Source organism: Pristiophorus japonicus, chromosome 1, assembly GCF_044704955.1.
Source record: "Pristiophorus japonicus isolate sPriJap1 chromosome 1, sPriJap1.hap1, whole genome shotgun sequence".
Lineage (NCBI taxonomy): Eukaryota > Metazoa > Chordata > Chondrichthyes > Pristiophoridae > Pristiophorus > Pristiophorus japonicus.
The window spans coordinates 241,372,497-241,395,700 of record NC_091977.1 but is presented as its reverse complement, the minus strand read 5'-3'; the positions used below and the strand labels follow the sequence as shown (position 1 = coordinate 241,395,700).

Below are 23,204 nucleotides of genomic sequence, written 5' to 3'. Positions count from 1 at the left end.
AAAATGCAAAACACACAAACACGTGTAGTCTTGCCTTCACATGCTGCAGGATAAGCAGTGGATACGACAAAGGCACCCAACATTCGGAATTGTGCTAATGAACAAGATTGCGAAACCTTCTCTGGTGCCCTGGAAGGTATACTGCACCTGAACAATGCAAGTGCCAATTTATGGATCAGTCTATGCATGCATTTTATTGCAGGAACACTTCCACGCTCTCCCTGACTCACCTTCTCTGAGCTGCCAAAGATGCCAAACCTTGATAAAACACCCACCACTGATAAGGCGTGCCAAAAGTCAAAGAACCAGGCTGACACGAGATATATGCAGAAGTGCACAAACATGGAAGTGATTTTATTGCAGAAAGTCTACTGCAACTTAAAAAAAACAATTTGGGAGAAAGAATCCATTCCTGGTGATTTCCGAGATTTATTAGTCACTATAATTTATAAACGCAAGGCGAAAAGAAAATCTAACTGGGGACCTTTCCTTTTTCCTTCCTCTATGGAAAAAATGTGAATCTGAATTGTCAGATCTCGCAGACAACAATGTCCAAAGGACATTGCAGTTTCTGTGCAAACAGTGGAATAGATGACATGCACTTCAGAGCCCAATAGGGTGAATTTCCACAGTCTCTGGTAAAGAAAGCCAGGTAGCATCTCTACCCACGTTGAAGTATCTAGAGTGAAGAGAGGCATGACGTCCGTTGGGTGAACTGCCAGTTGTCGCCATCAAAGCTGCATTGATAACTTGGATATGGGAAATCAATGCGGATGTGAACATTGTAAACTATTAACTTTGTCACTTTTAGTCGCTCCTGCAACTAAAAACCTTATACTTAACCATTTATCACAAAAGCCTTCGTCAGAATATACACACAAAATTTTGTATAGTTGCTGTTAAACATGGCGCCACACTTCAAAACAGTGTTAATAGTTGTAGAAAAGTGAAGAAATGTCAAACAACAGCCAGCAAATGTATATGTGGTAAATGTGGATTTTCATTGTCTATGGAATCAATTCCACAAAGGCAGCAGACTGCATTCCTTTCCTGTGTCTTGGTCAGACATGTTTCAAGGTAAATTGTATTTTACTTCATCACTTAGTCTTGCAATAGGTGTGGCTCCAAGTTTAACTGCATTTTGTTTCTCCGGAGGCTTTTGTGATGTGTGGTGTTAAGATAATGCGTGGGGCTACCAAATGATCGAAGGACAATTTCAATAGAAATCACGTGAAAAATGCAATGATATGAACATGGTGCAGATAGGAGGAGAAACAGTGATGCAGTCTTAAAATTTATACAATTCTCAAAGTTTTTGCATTTAATATTTTGCTACTGTGAATCCAGGCAATTTGGCAATAAAAAGGAATTAGAATAACTGACTAACAATTTGAGAAACCAAGGGGGATGGGGGGCAGGTTTTCAATCGGTCCACTAGCTTCAAATTGTAGCGAAAGGACTAGATACTGTGATTGGCCAATAGATCGTTAACTGAAAGTATATTTAATATAAAACAGAATTCAATAATTAAAATGTGGAAATAAAGGATAAATGTTATAATTCTGAAAAACAGACGTACTTGTTGGGCTGTTCCTAAAATGTCTTAACTCACTAACAAAATGTACAGTACTCTAAGATAACTCTCTGGATCTTAACATATACTTGCATTGAAGGCAGTTCAGAGAACTAGGTTGATTCCGGAGATGAAGGGAGTGTCTTATGAAGACAGGTTGAGCAGGTTGGGCCTATACGCATCGGAGTTTAGAAAAATATGAGGGGATCTTATTGAAATGTATAAGATTCTGAGGGGGCTTGACAGGGTAGATGCAGAGAGGATGTTTTCCCTCGTGGGGGACTCAAACTCAGGGGAGTCATTTCAGAATAAGGGGTCGCCCATTTAAAACAGAAATGAGGAAGAATTTCTTCTCAGAGGGTCATGAATCCTTGGAATTTTCTACCCCAGAGAGCAGTGAAAGCTGGGTACGTTTAATATATTTAAGGTGGAGATAGACAGATTTTTGAATGATAAGGGAGTCAAGGGTTATGGGGAGCGGGCAGGGAAGTGGAGTTGAGGTCAAGATCAGATCAGCCATGAATTGAATGGCAGAGCAGGATCGAGGGGCCAAACGGCCTACTCCTGCTCCTATTTCTTATGTTCTTATGGTCATATTATGCAGGCACAAGGTATTACTTTGCATAAGCCATTCACCATCAACTTGCATACAGCATCACTGGCCATGTGAACCTGTACCAAATGATAGTGGGTTGGAGAACTGAGATCTTGCAGCAGGACACAAAATATCAGAAGCACGCTTCACATTTTTTTTTTAAATTATAAAAGGCTGCAGGGTGTGCTGCAGGAAATCTAGAAAAGGGAAGATTAAATTATGCAGGAAAAATTATCCAATGTAAACAAAGCACTTTCACGAGAACAAAGATTACTTCTAATTTAGTATTAGTCAACAAAATCTCCCATGAAACTGTGGAGCGTGCAGAGCTTTTTTTCTGAACCAGTATCAAATACTGTGGTGCCATGAATACAAGAAATACTCACTGCCATTATACTTAACATAGTTTTTACAGCACAGAAACAAGCCATTTGGGCCAACTGTTCTATGCCGGTGTTTATGTACCACACGAGCCTTCTCCCATCCTACTTCATCTCCCCACCTCAGCATACTTTTCTATTCCTTTCTCCCTCATGTACTTATTTAGCTTCCTCTAGATTGCATCCATGCTATTCGCCTCAAGTACTCCATATGATAGCGAGTTCCACATTCGCACGGTAAAGAAGTTTCTCATGAATTCCTTACAGGGTTTATTAGTGACTATCTTATATTTACGCCCCCTAATTTTGAACTTCGTACGAGTGGAAGCATCTTCTCTACGTCAACCCTATTGAACTCTTTCAGAATTTATAACACCTCTACCAGGCCACCCCTCAGCCATCTCTTTTCTAAGAGAGCCCCAGCCTGTTTAGACTTTCAGCCACGAGATCTGTGCAAATTAAAGGTTCTATCTTCACTAAGGAAGACACGAATAACCTCCCGAAAATACTAGGGGACCGAGGGTCTAGCGAGAAGGAGGAACTGAGGGAAATCCTTACTAGTCAGGAAATGGTGTTAGGGAAACTGATGGGACTGAAGGCCGATAAATCCCCAGGGTCTGATAGTCTGCATCCCAGAGTACTTAAGGAAGTGGGCCTAGAAATAGTAGATGCATTGGTGGTCATTTTCCAACATTCCATGGAATCTGGATCAGTACCTATGGATTGGAGGGTAGCTAATGTAACCCCACTTTTTAAAAAAGGAGTGAGAGAGAAAACAGGGAATTATAGACCAGTCAGCCTGACATCGGTGGTGGGGAAAATGCTGGAATCAATTATTAAAGATGTAATAGCAGCGCATTTGGAAAGCAGTCAGCACGGATTTATGAAAGGAAAATCATGCTTGACAAATCTTCAAGTTTTTTGAGGATGTAACAAGTAGAGTGGATAAGGGAGAACCAGTGAATGTGGTGTATTTGGACTTTCAAAAGGCTTTTGACAAGATCCCACACAAGAGATTAGTGTGCAAAATTAAGGCACATGGTATTGGGGGTAATGTACTGACGTGGATAGAGAACTGGTTGGCAGACAGGAAGCAAAGAGTGGGAATAAACGGGTCCTTTTCAGAGTGGCAGGCAGTGACTAGTGGGGTGCCATAAGGTTCAGTGCTGGGACTCCAGCTATTTACAATATACATTAATGATTTAGACGAAGGAATTGAATGTAATATTTCCAAGTTTGCAGATGACACTAAGCTGGATGGCAGTGTGAGCTGTGAGGAGGATGCTAAGAGGCTGCAGGGTGACTTGGACAGGTTAGGTGAATGGGCAAAGGCATGGCCGATGCAGTATAATGTGGATAAATATGAGGTTATCCACTTTGGTGGCAAAAACAGGAAGGCAGATTATCTGAATGGTGACAGATTAGTAAAAGGGGAGGTGCAACGAGGCCTGGGTGTCATGGTACATCAGTCACTGAAGGTAGGCAGGCAGTAAAGAAAGCAAATGGCATGCTGACCTTCATTGCGAGAGGATTTGAGTATAGGAGCAGGGAGGTCTTACTGCAGTTGTACAGAGTCTTGGTGAGACCACACCTTGAGTATTGTGTACAGTTTTGGTCTCCTAATCTGAGGAAGGACGTTCTTGCTATTGAGGGAGTGCAGCAAAGGTTCACCAGACTAATTCCCAGGATGGCAGTACTGACATATAAAGAAAGACTGGATCAGCTAGGCTTATACTCACTGGAATTTAGATGAATGAGAGGGGATCTCATAGAAACAAGTAAAATTATGACCGGACTGGACAGGTTAGATGCAGGAAGAATGTTCCCGATGTTGGGGAAGTCCAGAACCAGGGGTCAAAGTCTAAGGATAAGGGGTAAGCCATATAGGGCTGAGATGAGGAAAAACTTTTTCACCCAGAGAGTGGTGAACCTGTGGAGATCTATACCACAGAAAGTTGTTGAGTCCAGTTCGTTGGATATATTCAAGAGGGAGTTAGATGTGGCCCTTACGACTAAGGGGGTATGGAGAAAAAGTGAGAGTGGGGTACTGAAGTTGCATTATCAGCCATGATCTTATTGAATGGCGGTGCAGGCTCGAAGGGCCGAATGGCCTGCTCCTGCACCTATTTTCTGTGTTTCTATGAAATTGGATTCAAACTTTATAAGTGCTCCCCTGGGATTCGATGGAACAGACTCAGAAGATAAAGGGCTCAATCCCTTTACCGATTTTTGGCGCTCAGGAGGATTAATGGCCGATTTTTTTGTGCCCGACTGCGCCGAAAAAACCGTTTCAGCTTTTGATAAAGTAAAATTTCATTTTGGCACTGTGGTACCCAAAGTTAAGTCTATGGGGTGGAGCTTCAATTGTGCACCAAAAAGTCTGAGCATGCATCTGAAAAAAGAGATCACTTTTTCCACGTGACGGGTGTGCCCGCGCATCGCATCCACAGTGTTCCTGGTCTGGATCAAGAGCTTGTGAGAACCCATTCGGATCAGAGATGGATCTGGACATTTAAATTTTAGCTGCAAAAGATGGATCCAGGGAAGGGGAAGGAGAAGGACAAGGGGGAAGGGCCAAAAGATTGCTAGCAGAAGAAATTGAGCCCCTGATAGACATAATTGAAAGGAGATGGGATGTGCTTGAGAACAAAGCAAGAATGGGACAAAATAAATTGAAACTCTTTCTGCAAGCAAAACTTCGGGACCAAAGTTGCAGAAGAGTTTAATGCAGTGGCCGTGACCCTGAGAAGCAGCACGCAGGTCAAAAAGTGGCAGGACCTTGGTCAAGCAGTTAATGTAAGTAGCATTTTTATTTATGCACTGCAATTACATTCGTAAATGTGACATGTGTATGTGTGTGTGTGGCCACCACAGCAGAAGGACCCTCTCTTAAAAAGTTGTATTTTCATTTGTGTTACAGATCAACTGGGAAAGGTCAAAAACTGGAGGAGGTGCACCAAGTAGGCTGCAACTAACAGTCGTAGAACAGAGGATTGCTGAGAGATGATTAATCACCAATGTGGACGCTGGGCCCAGGTTACCGGAGGGCAAGTCCTTCAAATTGCAGAGTCTGGGTTGGCTAAATGTTAAGTACTGCGTAGGCTAGCTACGCTTCGTTTTATGTGTTGTTTTCGGTCAGCTACACTTCAGTTTATCCAATGTGCTATCATCGTGGTCTTTGAAAAGAGCCTGCGTTGTGTGGCCCATGTACTCATGTCACCCTGCCCCCTCTCCTGCTGCTAACCAGACATCTGCTCTGTTATGTTTTGCAGATGTTGCGCATCAGGAAGAGACAGAAGCTGAAGCAGAAGTAGAAGCAGAGCATGATCAGGAAGCCGTCAGTCCAGATATTCTTCTTCAACTTCAGGACAAGGATGAGCTGAACAATGAAGGGCAGCAGGAAGACACCAATAATGAGATGGTTACATTACAACTGGAGCCAGTGAAACCCCCCCCACCCCCGGCCTCAAGGGCGCAAAGCCCTTTGTTGAGCGATACAACTGACGCAACATTTCATGGTGTACAGTCTGAGGCTGCGGATCCTAGTGGGTTGCAGCAAGCCACACCTGGGAGATGGCCGAAAAGGGTGGGAAGGAGAGCTCAACCTGAAATGGAGGATGCAGGGGCCATAGGACAGATCATGGGAATGAGTGGGGAGAGCAGTGAGCTAACGAGATCGCTCCTAGACACCATGGTGGGATGAACGTAGAATTAGCGGGACTGTCAGTAGAAGTAGCAACACTTTCTGGAGGAATGGGAGACAGACGAGGGAGGGGATGTCGCAGATTAGGGAAGGGATGTCAGAGATTAGGGAAGGAATGTCGGAGGCAGCTGGTGCAGCGTCAGGACAGATTAGGGAGGGAATGTCGGAGATAGCTGCTGCAATAAGTGGATATGTCTAGGCTGTCATTGCCCAACAGCAATTGGCAGCATTAGCTGCTGAAACTCAATTTCCAACCCCAGACCAATCTCAGGTAGTTTGCCACAGGTTGATCCACAGGCTGAAGAAGAGTCCAAAGAGGAATACGGGCCTTCCACAATGCTGTCTGCTAGGTCTGTCCCTGTCCAACCCCAACAACAAATGCACCTTTGCGCAGAAAGCAGAAAAAACCTTGGGGTGATGCACGGTAAGGAAGCAGAAGTCTGAGTCAACAGGCACGGATAGAGGCGGCAAGAGGGGCGAACAGCGCTTGAAGGTCTTTGAATAAGAGGAAGGAGAGTTGGCCGCAGCTAGAGTTTGATTGCTTGTTTGTTGCTGCTACTTGTTTTCTTCATTGAAAAGTTTAAAGTTTGATACAAAAATTATTAGTTAAGAATTGTACAAATGGTTAATACACCCCTAATTATTTTTTAAATAATCATGCACATTATTTTTTGAATTAAAGAAACATAAGCCAACACATTACGTACATTATTTTTGGAATTAAAGCAACATAAACCAACACATTACGTACATTATGTATATTATTTTTTCACACTAGCCGGTGCAAAGAGTCAACATTGTCGGGCTGTTTAGCCTTCAGACAGCAAAGCGATCACGGATTAGACGCTAATGCAAGTCCTTAGCTATGGCTACAGGTGCACGAGGCTGCCTCCTCCGCGGGTTGAGGTGGTGGCATGGGTTCGTCATCCTTCTTCTGCTGCTCTTCCTCCTCCTCGTTCTCATTGTCAGCCTCCTCGTTCTCCTATTCCGCGCACCCCCCTCCCCCCCACCACCCCCATTCTCCCCTCGGGAGGATCTTCAATGTCCAGTACCTGGCCCCTCATGATGGCCAAGTTGTGCAGCATGTAGCACAGGACAGTGAACTGATCGACGTGATGAGGGGCATATTGCAGATAGACTCCAGAGTGGTCCAAGCATCGGAAACACTGCTTCAGTATGGCAATTGTCCGCTCTATGATGCACCGTGTCATTATGTGCGACATGTACCGATACTCTGGCTCAGTGCAGGGATTACATGGGCGGGGGGGGGGGTCATGAGCCAGGTGGCGAGCACACACCCTTTGTCCCCGAGCAACCAGCTGTGCCCTTCTGGCAGCTCCCGAAACATCGTAGATACATTGCTCTCACGTGGGATGAAAGCATCATGAATGCTACCTGGATATTTGGCATCCACTGCCATGATCCGATGCATATCATTGCAGACGTGCTGGACATTTAGGGAGTGGAACCCTTTCCTGTTGGCGATAAACCTCGGAGTCGACCAAAGGTGCTCTTAAGGCGATGTGGGTACAGTCAATCATACCCTGTACCTTTGGGAAGCCAGCAATTCTGGAGAACCCCACAGCCCTGTCTTGCATTGTCTGTGTGGTCATGAGGAAATTGATGAACTGGTCCCTTTTGGCATACAGTGCAGCAGTCACCTGTCAAATGCAGCAATGTGTGATGTGCTGCAAGATGCAGCAAATGTCCCCAGTTGCTGCTTGAAATGAGCCAGAAGCCTAGAAGGCAAGTGCTGCAGTGACCTTTACTTCCACAGGTGGGGCAATCCTCCTGCCACTTCTTGCCTGTATGTCTGCCCTGATTAGCTAGCAGATCTCTGATGACCACCTTTCTCAATCACAGCCTGCCAATGCAGTCTGCCTCACTCAGATGTAGGTATGAGCGTTTGTCCCTGTAGAATCGTCAGGGTCTGACCTCTACCCCATCAACCTCCAAGCAATCTGGTTTCTGCGATGTTGGCGTTGTATTATCCGTCGCCTCTGCATGGCATGCATGCAAATTAGCTTTATTACATGAGGCATCGTAATAGTTGCACCCATAATTATTGTTAATTTTGTTATTCTTGTTATTGTGAGTCAGTACTTACTGAAGCACACACACCTTTGCTGGGTGACGCCCTAGTAGAACAGACCATACCCGGTCTGCTGCGCATGCACAACACAAGGCTCTGTCTCTATGGAGACGCGACGCACAGTGATTTATGGCACTTTAATTATAGTTTTTGCCGAAATGCGTATGTTTGCTGCTGTGGAGTGCCGGTCGGCAGCACCGCTCCCTCGGCTAGACAGAAACACAGGAGATCGACTTTCAGCTTGGAAAGAAGCCCGGGGGCAATGGCGTAACTATGCCAATGCAGTGGCATTAGGGCCTTCGCCTGAAGGGGAGCCCACCACTTGCTTCCTCGTGAACTCGTTGGCGGTATGGTTCAGCTGGAAAACGTTCCCGTCCATCCTCTTGGTGAAAGTTTTGAACCCGACGACCCTGCTCTCCACCTCCTGCAGGTCGAGGGGGCTCTGCGGGGTGCTGAGCATCAGGAAGAAGTTGCCCCCCACCATGTCGTCCTTCTCGGCTTTCCTCTTGCCCTGCTTCCAAGCTTTCTCGTCACTGCAGGTGAGGAAGTGCTGGAAGGCGTCACAGCGCGCCAGCACCAGGTGGCTTGTCATGTGGTTCATCCACATGGTCAGCCCTTTCTTCCGCTTGGAGATGAAGTCCTCCTCGAAGTGGCCGGTGGCTTGCTTCTCGGGGATGTGGCCCTCCCCCACCCCGAGATGACGGGGAACTTTGCCCCTGTGCTCACTCGATAACGGACTGTCCCGTCCCGTCGAAATCCGAGAACCACCGCCACCTCCTCCGCTCCTGGACAGCGGCTCGTTTGTCACCAAGGAGTTATCATTCCAGTCATCGTCCCAGTCGTCGTCGTCACCGCTGCCCGACGCCTGGTGCTCCAGCCCCGCCAGGACCAGATCCCCCGAGGCCGCCGTCGCCCATTTGGGCGAGAGGCGGGGGGCAGAAGATGCTGGCGGTGGGGCAGGCTGAAGCCGTTGGGGGGCTAAGGCTGAGGTAGCGCCGGGCTTTCATAGCCGCCAGTCTGCACGTTGGCATAGCGGGACCCGGGGGCTTGGCGGCACCGGGCGCAACGTCACCCCTGCTCCCGGCCCGCAGGATCTGCATGTACGAGGCCAGGAAGAGACCCCTCTGGCCGAGGCTGTTGGCCCCCTCCAGCCAGCCCTCGATGTCGTGCGCGCTGTGCATGGTCAGCACCTCGTCCTCGCGCACCGAGATCTCGCCCACATTCTCACTCTGGAAATCGGAGAGAGCCCGAGCCTGGAGCACCACTGTCCCGCCGTCCACACCCGGCTCAGCTCTGCTCCCAGACCCCGCGGTAACCCGCCACCCTGTAAACCCTCCCTCACGCTGGTCCCGGCTCCCCCGGACCCCCTCACTGGAGGGGCGGCTGCACGGGTCATCCCTGGCCGGCAGCACTTTTGCCTGTCGCTCAGTGATTTTTTAAAATCTGTGTTTGTAGTGGAGACCCACATCCTCTAGTTACGCCACTGCCCCGGGGGTGGGGGGGGGGAATCCACGCTCCTGTGCTTGTATCTGGCCGAGGGAGCAATCCTGCTGCTGGCCAGCACTCCTCCAACCCATGCCTGGAGCCCCGTGAGCAGATTCTGTGGTGGGGCGGAGTCGCAATTTACCTTCTCACATAACATGGAAAAAATTCAATTTCTAACATTCCGTGGGAAAAATTAACTGAGTTATTTTCCGAATTCCGTCGGCAAAATTCATCATGAATCTGTGTTTTAAATTGTCGTCTTCCCTCGCTCCAAAAACTCAAATATACTCAGCACCAATTTCCTTAAGTTAACGTAGGGTTTTTCTGATCGGTACTTAAGGCCACTGTGCGCCGTACTGAAAAAAAATCAGTGTTGGCGAAAATCAGTTAAATAGCCAAAAAACGTCACGGAAATCAGTTTTCACCCAGACCTGCGCCAAAAAATCTTGCGTACAAAAGATCCGGCGCAGGCAGACAAACTTTGAGGAAAGCTGCAGATTCACGCTTACTCCAAAAAAATCAGCGGACACCAAAAAAACGGCACCCAATGGTGGCGAAAATAGAGCCGTAAGAGCTTAATTTACTGTGTAATTTTCAATTATCTGTGATATGTGCTCACTGATTCTTTTTTTTTTAAATGTTGATTGAACCTTATTGGCAAACAGAACAAAAATAAGAAAAGCAGCAAATTTTAGGAACAGAGCAAGAGGAGGCCATTCAGCCCCTCAAGCTTACCAAACAAAAATCTATCAATTTCAATTTTTTAATTTTCAATTGACCACCGGCCTCAAAGCCTTATTGGTAGAGGGAATTCCAGATTTCCACTACCCTTTGTGTGAAGAAGCGCTTCCTGACATCACCCCTGAACGGCCTAGCTCTAATTTTGTTATGCCCTCTTGTTCTGGACTCGCCCACCAGAGGAAATAGTTTCTCTCGATCTACCCTATCCATTTCTTTCATCTTAAACACCTCAATTGGATCACCCCTTAATCTTCTCTACTCGAGGGAATACAACCTAATCTATGCCACCTGTTCTCATAATTTAAACCTTTTGACCCCGGTATCATTCTGGTGAATCTGTGCTGCACCTCCTCCAAGGGTAGTATATCTTTCTTGAGGCACGGTGCCCAGAACTGAACACAGTAATCCAGGTGGGGTCTGACCAAACTAGTCCCTCACAGCAGGAATACTTTAAAATTGGAATTTCTTAGGTTACCGTTTAATATATTGACAATCGGATGAAACAATTAAATTGATCTTACTGAAATTATCGTGAACAGGTCATTTACTTAGAGGATATGGTTTATGTATTTAATTGGAGCGTCCAACACATCTATAAACAAAAGCTTCATGGTTGCCATCCTCTCAAGTGGATATAAAAGATCCCATGGCACTATTTCGAAGAAGAGCAGGAGAGTTTTTAATTTATATAAGAAACTGAAGACCTTAGACCCAAAGCAGCAGCACTGACTGAGCAGAATGTAGGGAGCCAAAAGGTGCAGCTTAGAGCTGGGCATTAAAACAGAAGGTTAGAGTAGTTCTAGCCACAGCACAACATCCGTACGCATTGTTACAGCCACAAATTATTATAGTTTTGAAATGTCACAACAATTCTTGTTCTTCATTTCTACTGCCTCCTTGCAGAAATGGATCGGAAAGAATTCTGCTTTTAGCCTTGTTCCCCTTGAAATGGATATTGTAGACCAATGATTAGGTTTGTAGGCCTGCTAGAATCTGCTCGTGGGGTTAAAATAACTAGAATCATGCACAGGATAGAGTGCTGGATTTGCTCCAAAACTGCCCTCGTCACAAAACCAAATCAATGTGGTGTGAAAGCAAAATTGTCCAAAAAGTTATATATCTCAGACAAAATATAAATGAGGTTTCCACAAAACTTTCCAGATGAGAAACTGGCAAGCGGAGGATGGACAATCTGAAGTGGAGATTCTTATAATTTAATGTTATGCACCTATCTACACGAGCATTCTACTTAAGCTAAACTTTATGTAGTTCACAGTGGTAGTCCCAGTGGCAAAGTCTTCATGCAGAAGGACACTGCTGAAAAGATTCCGGCCCCAACAGAAAAAAAAAAAGATAGTGCTGTTGCAGAGACTGGATACGTAAGGATGTGCAAACAATTTGAACACCCAGTTTAATAGGAGACATACCAGTTCAAATTGGCATTTTGTGGTTTAATAAGAGAATCAATCATTCCATGCTCTCAGTCACCAAAAAATCCTGATCTCCAATGCTACATTTTAAAAAAGGGAAGATTTCCCCAAATGATGGAGTTTGAGCAAAGAATTTAAGTTCAAGGTGATGATGACAAAAATACACAAGAGCTCCTCGAAAGACAGCACAAAGTTGATCAAGAGGCAGAATTCCCTCAGTCCCAGCTCTAGATCAACTATTTTGTATCTGTTGCCCAGAACGAACAAATAAGCTATGAAATGTGTAAACTAATGGCTTTTCTAGAATGCTTTATGAACATTTACTTCTTATTGAAATCAATTTCCTAAAATAGCACTACAGACTGAGCATTTCTGAACACACACGTGCAAGGATATACGTGCTAAAAAACCAAGCCCTAATCATGGTGTTCAGATTGGGATTTACTGAGCACTGGAATACCAAGGGCAAGGGAAATACTTGCAGTGCCAACAGTTTAAAGACAAGAGAAAGGCCTGAATCAATGCACAGGATTTAAAAATGTTTTTGAATTATTTTGTTCTCAGGATGTGGGCAATGCTGGCAGGCTAATATTTATTACCCCTTCCTAGAATGGAAAAAAACACTTGCAAGTATTACAATGCCGAAAAAACCTTTACACAATAGTTGAGTATAATTTAATGTCATGCACCTATCATCCCACTCCAGAGACTCGAGCACCTAAGCTCACAAGCTCTTGTCTCATATCCCCATTTTTCAGCTGTTCCTATTAGAAATCTGCTTAAATGAGTCAGTTATCCAGTGACTAAGATAATATGCAGCTAATTTACATCCCACAGAAACAAACCATCAAGAGAAATCTATTTTTAGCACATCTGTTTGGAAAGTTTTTTTCAGAATATTGCAAACAAATATTAATGAAGCCTATACTAAAAATTAGCTTCAAATGTTTAAAAAGGCTAAAAGATCTCACTTTTTAAACAGCTCCATTACTCATGGAGTTTTGCTTAGCCATACTCAAAGCCAGCCTGGCTCAGTGGGTAAGCACTCCTGCCTCTGAATCAGAAGGTTGTGGGTTTCAAGTCCCACTCCAGAGACTTCAGCACAGAATGCTGCAGTGCAGTGCTGAGGCAGTACTGCACGGTCAGATACCGCCTTTTGGATGGGATGTTAAACTGAGGCCCCGGGGTCATCTGCCTTCTCCAGAGAACGCAAAAAGATCCCACGGTACTATTTTGAAGTGTAGGGGAGTTATCCTCAGTGTACTCCCTCAATCAACATCACTAAAACAGATTATCTAGTCATCATCAGTGTGGGAGTTTACTGTGCGCAAATTGGCACCCGCGTTTCCAACATTACAACAGTGATTACACTTCAAAAGTACTTCATTATCTGCAAAGCACTTTGGGCCGTCCGGAGGTCGTAAAAGGCGCTATGTAAATCCAAGTCTTTCTTTTTAAAAATGCAAATCCATAGAAAACCAACGGTGTTGAAAGTGAAAGATTAAACTTGGAAGTGGGAGATCAACAATAGAAACAGAAATTTACGGTGCAGAAGGAGGCCATTTCGGCCCATCGTGTCCATGTTGGCCGACAAAGAGCCACACAGCCCTTGGTCAGCAGCCCTAAAGGTTACATATAAACCTATGAACAATGATGGAAAGGCAAAAAGCACCCAGCCCAAACAGTCCACATCACACAACAATGATGGAAAGGCAAAGAGCACCCAGCCCAAACAGTCCACCTCACACAACTGCGACACCCCTTCTACTGAAACATTCTACACTCCACCCCAACTGGAGCCATGTGATCTCCTGCGAGAGGCAAAAACCAGATAAAAATCCAGGTCAATTTAGGAAGAAAGAATCTAGGAAGCTTCCTCTCCGAACCGTCCAGGAGATCACCCTGGCCGTGTTCTAATTCCTTGCAGTACTTTCCATTATATCTGCGCCATCCAACAAAAGGTCATCCAGTCTCATCTCAATCTGCAGGTTACTGCACTTTAAGTGCCCATCCAACCATCTTTTAAAAGTGGTGAGGGTTTCTGCATCCACCACTCTTCCAGGCAGCGAGTTCCAGATCCACACAACCCTCTGCATAAAGTCCCCCCCCCCTCAAATCCCCTCTAAATCTTAAAACTATGCCCCCTTGTAATAGACCGCTCCACCAATGGGAATAGGCCCTTACTATCCACTACGTCCAGGCCCCTCAATATTTTGTACACCTCAATGAGGTCTCCTCTCAACCTCCTCTGTTACAATGAGAACTAACCCAGCCTATCCATTCTGTCCTCATAACTAAGATTCTCCATTCCAGGCAGCATCCTAGTAAATCTCCTCTGTACCCTCTCTAGTGCAATCGCTAGGGTAAGGGGTAAGGTTTTGGGTTTACGTGCTTAGACCCTCTATTAGGGTCTATTTGGCTAGGGGAGTTTGGGGGGTGGAAAGTTGCCGAGAGCTGGTGGGAGTTGTTTGGAGCGTGGGAGTTCCCTAGGGACCTACCACCCCAGCGGCCATCACAAGACTCCCAAAGCAAGTGCTCGACTCTGAGCTCCTTCACGGCAAACGAGCCAAAGATGGGCAGCGGAAACGCTACACGGACACCCTCAAAGCCTCCCTGATAAAGTGCGACATCCCCACTGACACCTGGGAGTCCTTGGCCCAAGATCACCTTAAGTAGAAGAAGTGCATCCGAGAGGGCGTTGAGCACCTCGAGTCTCAACGCTGAGAGCATGCAAAAATCAAGCGCAGGCAAACCAGTCCCACCCACCCCTTCCCTCAACGACTATCTGTCTCACCTGTGACAGAGTTTGTGGCTCTCGTATTGGACTGTTCAGCCACCAAAGAACTCACTTCAGGAGTGGAAGCAAGCCTTCCTCGATTTCGAGGGACTGCCTATGATGACGAGTGCAATCACATCGACCAGAACTGCACGCAGTGCTCCAGCTGTGGCCTAACCAAAGTATTATACAATTTAAGCATAACCTCCCTGCTCTTATATTCTATGCCTTGGCCAATAAAGGCAAGCATTCCGTATGCCTTCTTAACCACCTTATCCACCTGGCCTGCTACTTTCAGGGATCTGTGGACAAGCATTCCAAGGTCCCTTTGCTCATCTACACTATTAAGTGTCCTATCGCTTAATGTATATACCCTTTCCTTATTAGCCCTCCCAAAGTGCATCACCTCAGTTCTCTGCCCACCTGACCAGTAGATTGATATCCTCCTGCAGCCCATGACTTTCCTCTTCATTATCAATCTCACAGCCAATTTTAGTGTCGTCTGCAAACTTCTTAATCATACTCCCTATATTCAAATCTAAATCGTTGATAAATACCACAAAAAACAAGGGACCCAGTATTGAGCCCGACGGAACCCCACTGGAAACATCCTTCCAGTCACAAAAACATAATTACCCTTTGCTTCCTACCTCCAAGCCAATTTTGGATCCAACTTGCCACTATACCCTGGATCCCATGGGATTTAACCTTCATGACCAGTCTACCACGTGGGACCTTATCAAAAGCCTTGCTAAGGTCCATATATACTACATCGTACGCACTACCCTCATCGACCCTCTTGGTTACCTCCTCAAAATATTCAATCAGGTTAGTCAAACATGATCTTCCCTTAACAAATCCATGCTGACTGTTCCTAATTAATCCTTGCCTTTCCAAATGTAGATTTATCCTGTCTTTCAGGATTTTTTCCAATATTTTTCCCACCACTGAGGTTAGGCTGACAGGTCTGTAATTACTCGGCCTATCTCTTTCTCCTTTCTTAAACAAGGGTACTGCATTAGTAAAATAGTAGGTCACTTGAACTCCTCCAATCCTCCGGCACCATGCCCTGATCCAAAGAGGACTGGAAAATGATGGTCAAGGCCTCTGCTATTTCCTCTTTTACTTCGCTCAACAGACTGGGATGCATTTCATCCGGGCCTGAGGACTTACCTACTTTCAAAACTGCTAAACCCCTTAATACTTCATCTCTCGCTATATTTATTTCACCCAGAATATCACACCCCTCCTCGATAGCAGTATCTGCATTACCTCTTTTTTTTTGTGAAAACAGATGCAAAATATTCGTTGAGAACCCAACCAATATCTTCCGCCTCCACACAAAGATTACCCTCATGGTCTCTAAACGGCCCTATCCTTTCCCTCTTACTCTTAATATATTTATAGAACATCTTAGGGTTTTCCTTAATTTTACCGGCCAAGAATTTCTCGTGCTCTCTCTTAGCATTCCTAATATCCTTTTTAATTTTGCCTCTTAACTTTCTATATTCCTCTAAAGATTCTATAGTATTTCGCCGTTGGTATATGACATAAGCGGCCCTTTTTTTCTTAATCCTCCCCTGCAAGTCCCTGGACATCCAGGGGGCACTAGAATTATTTTTCCCAGCCTTTTTCTTTAAGGCACATGTTTGGCCTGAGCCTTCCGAATCTCTTCCTTGAAGGCCTCCCACTGTTCCAACACTGATTTACCCACAAGTAGCTGTTTCCAGTCCACTATGGCCAAATCACTTAACTTAGAAAAATTAGCTTTTCCCCAATTCTGAACTTTTATTCCAGGCCTATCCTTGTCCTTATCCATAACCAACTTGAATCTGACTGAATTATGGTCACTGGCACCCAAGTGCTCTCCCACTAATATCCCTTCAACCTGCCCAGCTTCATTCCCCAAAACTAAATCCAAGACTGCCCCCTCTCGTGTTGGGCTTGCTACATGCTGACTAAAAAAGTTCTCGAATGCATTTCAAGAATTCCGCACCCTCTATACCCTTCACACTAAATTTGTCCCAATCAATAACTGGATAGTTAAAATCCCCTACAATTACTACCCTATGGTTTTTGACTTCACAGCAATTTGCCTACATATTTACTTCTCTATCTCCCTCCCATTGTTTGAGGATCTATACATAAGAACATAAGAATTAGGAACAGGAGTAGGCCATCTAGCCCCTCGAGCCTGCTCCGCCATTCAACAAGATCATGGCTGATCTGGCCGTGGACTCATCTCCACTTACCCGCCCACTCCTCATAACCCTTAATTCCCTTATTGGTTAAAAATCTATCTATCTGTGATTTGAATACATTCAATGAGCTAGCCTCAACTGCTTCCTTGGGCAGAGAATTCCACAGATTCCCAATCCTCTGGGAGAAGAAACTCCTCCTCAACTCGGTTTTAAATTGGCTCCCCCGTATTTTGAGGCTGTACCCTCTAGTTCTAGTCTCCCCGACCAGTGGAAACAACCTCACTGCCTCTATCTTATCTATCCCTTTCATTATTTTAAATGTTTCTAAAAGATCACTCCTCATCCTTCTGAACTCCAACGAGTAAAGACTCAGTCTACTCAACATAAGGGTTAGGGTTACCTTATCATAAGGTAACCCCCTCATCTCCGAAATCAGCCTAGTGAATCATCTCTGTGCCCCCTCCAAAGCTAGTATATCCTTCCTTAAGTAAGGTGACCAAAACTGCACACAGTACTCCAGGTGCGGCCTCACCAATACCCTGTACAGTTGCAGCAGGACCTCCCTGCTTTTGTACTCCATCCCTCTCGCAATGAAGGCCAACATTCCATTCGCCTTCCTGATTACCTGCTGCACCTGCAAACTAACTTTTTGGGATTTATGCACAAGGACCCCCAGGACCCTCTGCACCGCAGCAGGTTGTAATTTCTCCCCATTCAAATAATATTCCCTTTTACTGTTTTTTTCTTCCCAAGGTGGATGACCTCACATTTTCCGACATTGAATTCCATCTGCCAAACCTTAGCCCATTCGCTTAACCTATCTAAATCTCTTTGCAGCGCCTCTCGGTCGTCTACACAACCCGCTTTCCCACTAATCTTTGTGTCATCTGCAAATTTTGTTACACTACACTCTGTCCCCTCTTCCAGGTCATCTATGTATATTGTAAACAGTTGTGGTCCCAGCACCGATCCCTGTGGCACACCACTAACCCACCGATTGCCAACCTGAAAAGGACTCATTTATCCCGACTCTCTGCTTTCTGTTAGTTAGCCAATTCTCTATCCATGCTAATACATTTCCTCTGACTCCGCGTACCTTTATCTTCTGCAGTAACCTTTTGTGTGGCACCTTATCGAATGCCTTTTGGAAATCCAAATACACCACATCGATCGGTACACCTCTATCCACCATGCTCGTTATATCCTCAAAGAATTCCAGTAAATTAGTTAAACATGATTTCCCCTTCATGAATCCATGTTGCGTCTGCTTGATTGCACTATTCCTATCTAGATGTCAAGCTATTTCTTCCTTAATGATAGCTTCAAGTATTTTCCCTACAGATGTTAAACTAACCGGCCTATAGTTACCTGCCTTTTGTCTGCTTCCTTTTTTAAACAGAGGCGTTACATTAGCTGCTTTCCAATCCGATGGTACCTCCCCAGAGTCCAGAGAATTTTGGTAGATTATAACGAATGCATCTGCTATAACTTCCGCCATCTCTTTTAATACCCTGGGATACATTTCATCAGGACCAGGGAACTTATCTACCTTGAGTCCCATTAGCCTGTCCAGCACTACCTCCCTAATGATAGTGATTGGCTCAAGGTCCTCCCTTCCCACATTCCCGTGACCAGCAATACGCCTATCAGTGTGATCGCCCCTTTTATATTTTTCAATTTGATCTATATGGCCTCATTTGATGATCCCTCTAACATATCATCCCTCCTCACTGCTGCAATAGTTTATTTAATTTGTTTATCTTGTCTAAAAATCCAGTAGACAGAACTATTGATCTGCCAAACCTGCCCCTCTTTCAGCCATGTTTCTGTCATGGTTATAATGTCATACTCCCAAGTGTCTACCTCTGCTCTTAAGCTCATCTGCCTTATTCGCTATACTCATTGCATTAAAGTATATACCACTCAGCACAGGAAGACCTCCTTGCTTACTACTTACTAAGCCTTGATTCCTCGGTCTTACAGATTCGCTTTCTAGATTCTTGTTATCTCCAATTTCTGCTTTACTTCCTTTCCTTTTGAATTTGTTCAGGTTCCCATCCCCCTGCCAAGCTAGTTTAAACTCTCCCCAACAGCACGAGCAAAACTCCCCACGAGAATGTTGGTCCCGGCGCTGTTGAGGTGCAACCTGTCCGGTTTGTACAGGTTCCATCTCCCCAGAAGCAGGGGGTTGTTGCGCCTCTAATGCTCCAAGATGTCAAATATAACTATAAATTAAAATGTCTTACCGTGTAAAATAGTAGGTTACTACAGCTCCAGCCACAGTCATCTGTTGACAGGCCAATATGAACTCACTGATCCAGATGAGACCAACTAGATGATAAATCCATGTATACTGTAAAGGACCAGATACTTTAAATTCTACATTGCCTTGTTCATTTTTTTCAGGATATCCTACAAGGAGGGGAAAAAAAAGTAGAAATTGTGGTTTCAAGATATATATATATTTTTAATCTGATACAACTGACTTATTCAACTTTATTATATACGTGCTACTGAGAACAAAGGACAAAACAGAATACTTTAATCCAAGTCAAAGTCCTGGCATACAGCTCCTTCAAAATTGTAAATTGCGATTGGTGAAAGAAAAAAAATAAGACCAGACTCAGGAACTGCAGAGTTATGAAGTGAAAGGTCGTGGTTAAAGTTTGGTAAGTCATGTTTGGTTTACAGGAACAGCAACCCGTATCAACATGAAGTTTTCTGGTTTACAGGAACAGCAACCCATATCAACATGAAGTTTTCAATGCTCTTACACTATTGCGCAGCTCCATGGCTGAGAAACTGGGTATCCAAAGCACTGTCGACAGCTATCAAGTTTCAAAAACTAACAGAATATTCGAAGTAAAAGGGTCCATTCTACAGACAAATATGCAAGAATGATTTTTATCTTTGTCAATGGGTGACTGAGGGAAGGCAGTTAAACAAAACGGAGTGTGTGTGAAGTTAGGGTGAACAACCCCCAAGGAGAACAGCCCCAGTTTCTCCAGTCTATCCACAGAATTAAGCAGTTAACTCAGTCTACTGCAATATAAATCTGATCATAAAGTGGTTACAGCACAGTAGGAGGCCATTCGGCCTGACGAGTCCATGCCAGCTCTCTGCAAGAGCACTTCAGTGAGTCCCAATCTCCCACCCTGTCCCTGTAGCCCATAAATTTATTTCCTTCAGGTACTTATCTAACTCCCTTTTGAAAGCCACAATTGAATCTGCCTCCACCACCTTTTTAGGCAGTGCATTCCAGATCGTAACTCGCTGTGCAAAAAAGTTTTTCCTCATGTCGCCTTTGGACCTTCTGCAATCATCTTAAATCTGTGTCCTCTGGTTCTCAACCTTTCCGACAATGGGAACAGTTTTCTCTCTTATCTACCGTGTCTGGACCCCTGTTGATTTTGAACACCTCCATCAAATCTCCTCTCCATCTTCTCTGCTCCAAGGAGAACAACCCCAGTTTCTCCAGTCTATCCACAGAACTGAAGTCCCTCATCCCTGGAACCATTCTTTCTGCACCCTCTCTAAAGCCTTCACATCCTCCCTAAAGTGCAGTACCTAGAATTGGAAACAATACTCCAGTTGTGGTCGAACCAGCGTTTTACAAATGCTCATCGTAACTTTCTTGCTTTTGTACTCATGTCTCTATTTAAAAAGCCCAGGATCCTGTATGCTTTTTTTAACCGCTTTCTCAATCTGTCCTGCCACCTTCAATGATTTGTGCACTTATACCCCCACGTCTCTCTGTTCATACCCCCCCCCCCTTTAGAATTGCACCATGAGTTTATATTTCCTCTCCTCATTCTTTCTACCAAAATGTATCACTTTGCACTTTTCTGCATAAAACTTCATCTGCCACGTGTCCACCCATTTCACCAGCCTGTTTATGTCCTCTTGAAGTCTATCCTTATCCTCCCCATTTCCAAGTTTTGTGTCATTTGCAAATTTTGAAATAGTGTCCTGTATACCCAAGTCCAAGTCATTAATATACATCAAGAAAAGCAGTGGTTCTAGTACTGATCCCTGGGGAACACCACTGTATACCTCCCTTCAGTCTGAAAAACAACCATTCAGCACTACTCTCTGTTTCCCATCACTTAGCCAATTTCGTCAAAAATAATTTTCATCCTGTAGTCAGCTCCATTACCAAATATGGAAGTTAAGTAAATGCAATTGTGTGCATCCTGGCTTATCGCAAGCAACAGGATGCCATTTGATTTTTGAATTTGGAGGGCAAGAGTAGATTATTTATTTTGTATTTTTCACCATTTTCTCCAGTTGGCTTTTCTGGTGCTACATCTCCACCCCAACTTACTAACGGGTGGCTTGAAATTGTTGTACTTGGGAGGCTAGGAAACAGGTGGACCAACTGGATAATAGTTTCCTAGGTTATAAAGTGCAACTTCAAGTCAGCCATTTAGTAAGTGCGCAAAAGAATCTGGGCTGACTCTCCCATACCTCTTTCTTTCAATGCAGCTGTGGGGAAAAAACCTGGCATCTCAATAATGTAAAGTCAGTAACTTAATGATTAAAACATCATTGAATAAATGCATATCAAACCACAACATGTATATAAACCTTTTTTAGACTATGTACTGTACATTCATAGATCAATTGCATAGTCAAAGTTTCAATATTTGACACTAGACTAGTAGCTGAACCTTCACTATCTCTTTATGAAGGGGGTGTACAGACATTATCACAGACATCCACAGTTTGGTCTTGACTATGATCTATACATTTTTTTGACTAAGGAGCAATGCTATCATTTCTAAGAAGTTGTAAATATACTGAAGAATAGAAATAAATTCACAACATGTTCAACAACCTGCAAAAAAGGTTTCCAAAATATTCCTGATAAGGTTGGGAAGAAATGATTTGCAAAAATCATGATCAAGATCTGTCTATGTAGGCCAAAGAAAAGTAAATGCTGCAAATGCATAATCCCACCTGCAGTGCCTAATAAAAGCAGGATTGCAACCCAGTAGATCCAGAAAAATGCCAAGGCCAGGAAAGTCCATAGTGGCTGAAAGACTAGAAGTGGAATGTGAATAAACACTTTCCCTGCCACATGGAATAAGGCGATCGTAAGAGCCACTCGCTTCCTCAATATTAGCATTAGCAACAGTAAAATGACCTGCAAAATAAAATAATTATACATTATTTTCCTTCCATCACCCAGGCTTTTCTTAACATGGATATTTGGAGAGCAGTTGCAGCAGCAGCAGCATCTTGGGGTGCAATACATTGGTGCCCCAAAGTGGTAAGCTACACTGCAGTATTGTTCAGATTACTTGTAAAAGATGCAAAATGTTGGGCAGACACTTCTGGAGGCAAAGGACACCATGCAATAATTTGAGGCAATACTGGACTTGCATACCTCCAAAGGTTTGAACATGAAGACTTGAAACCTCCTTTGCTGAGGAATGGGGGATGAATTAAATAAAAACAAAACATTTACCCAACAAAAGAGGCTTCCTGGAGATGACAAAAAAAAAATCAGCAACAAGGAATCTACGCCCCAACGGTTACCAATGAAGGTTCATAGTTCCACAGATGCCAAAACTGCTTTCACACAGGGCATCTTGTTGCAGTCTCTCTCAGGTGTTTGCAGATTAGAACTTTCCTGGCTAGTTGTGTGTCTACTTTCACAGAGCAAGATCTACATTTTAGCACAGTCACTGGGAGCCATGAATTTTGCGTCATCGATGCAGCAGTCAGGAATGCACTCCATCCGCAGTACTTTTCCAACAAAGCCAACACATCTCCTGAAATGGATTCTTCTCCTGTCCAGCATGGCAATCGGGTGTCCCCCAACGCTCTCTCCTTTTCCTTATTCATACACTGCCTCCCATTTATAGTCATGCAATGTGTGTTGATCACACCCAACTTGACCTCTCTGCCACCAGCCTAGACTCGATGACCATTGCGCTATCCAGCTGCTTAGCTAATATTAAGTTCAGGATGAAAAAGAGCTTCCTTCAAGTCAATATCTGGAAGAATGAAGCCATCCTGTTTGGTTCCTGCTAAAGCTCAGTGCATCTCCTCCCAACTCCCTTTCTCTGTCTGGGTAAACCTGGCAGTGCAGGACTTAATTGCCCTGTTTCACATCAAGCTAAGCTTCAAACCCCACATCACAACCGTTTCCAAGATCATCTCTCTCCACCACTTCATCCCTATGATTGCTGAAACACTTATCCAGCTTCCAAGTACCATTCT

The 23,204-nt window shown here is 44.5% G+C and overlaps 1 protein-coding gene across 1 annotated transcript in view; it reads right to left on the bottom strand.

The window, feature by feature from the left end:
- Window positions 1-23,204, bottom strand: part of LOC139269366 (choline transporter-like protein 1) — a 105,792-nt gene that overhangs the window by 27,552 nt on the left and 55,036 nt on the right. The window contains exons 9-10 of the mRNA XM_070888369.1: window positions 21,936-22,122; window positions 19,223-19,388 (exon numbers count right to left, since the gene is read on the bottom strand). Coding sequence (XP_070744470.1) covers window positions 19,223-19,388; window positions 21,936-22,122 — 353 coding nt within the window. The remainder of the gene's footprint in view (window positions 1-19,222; window positions 19,389-21,935; window positions 22,123-23,204) is intronic.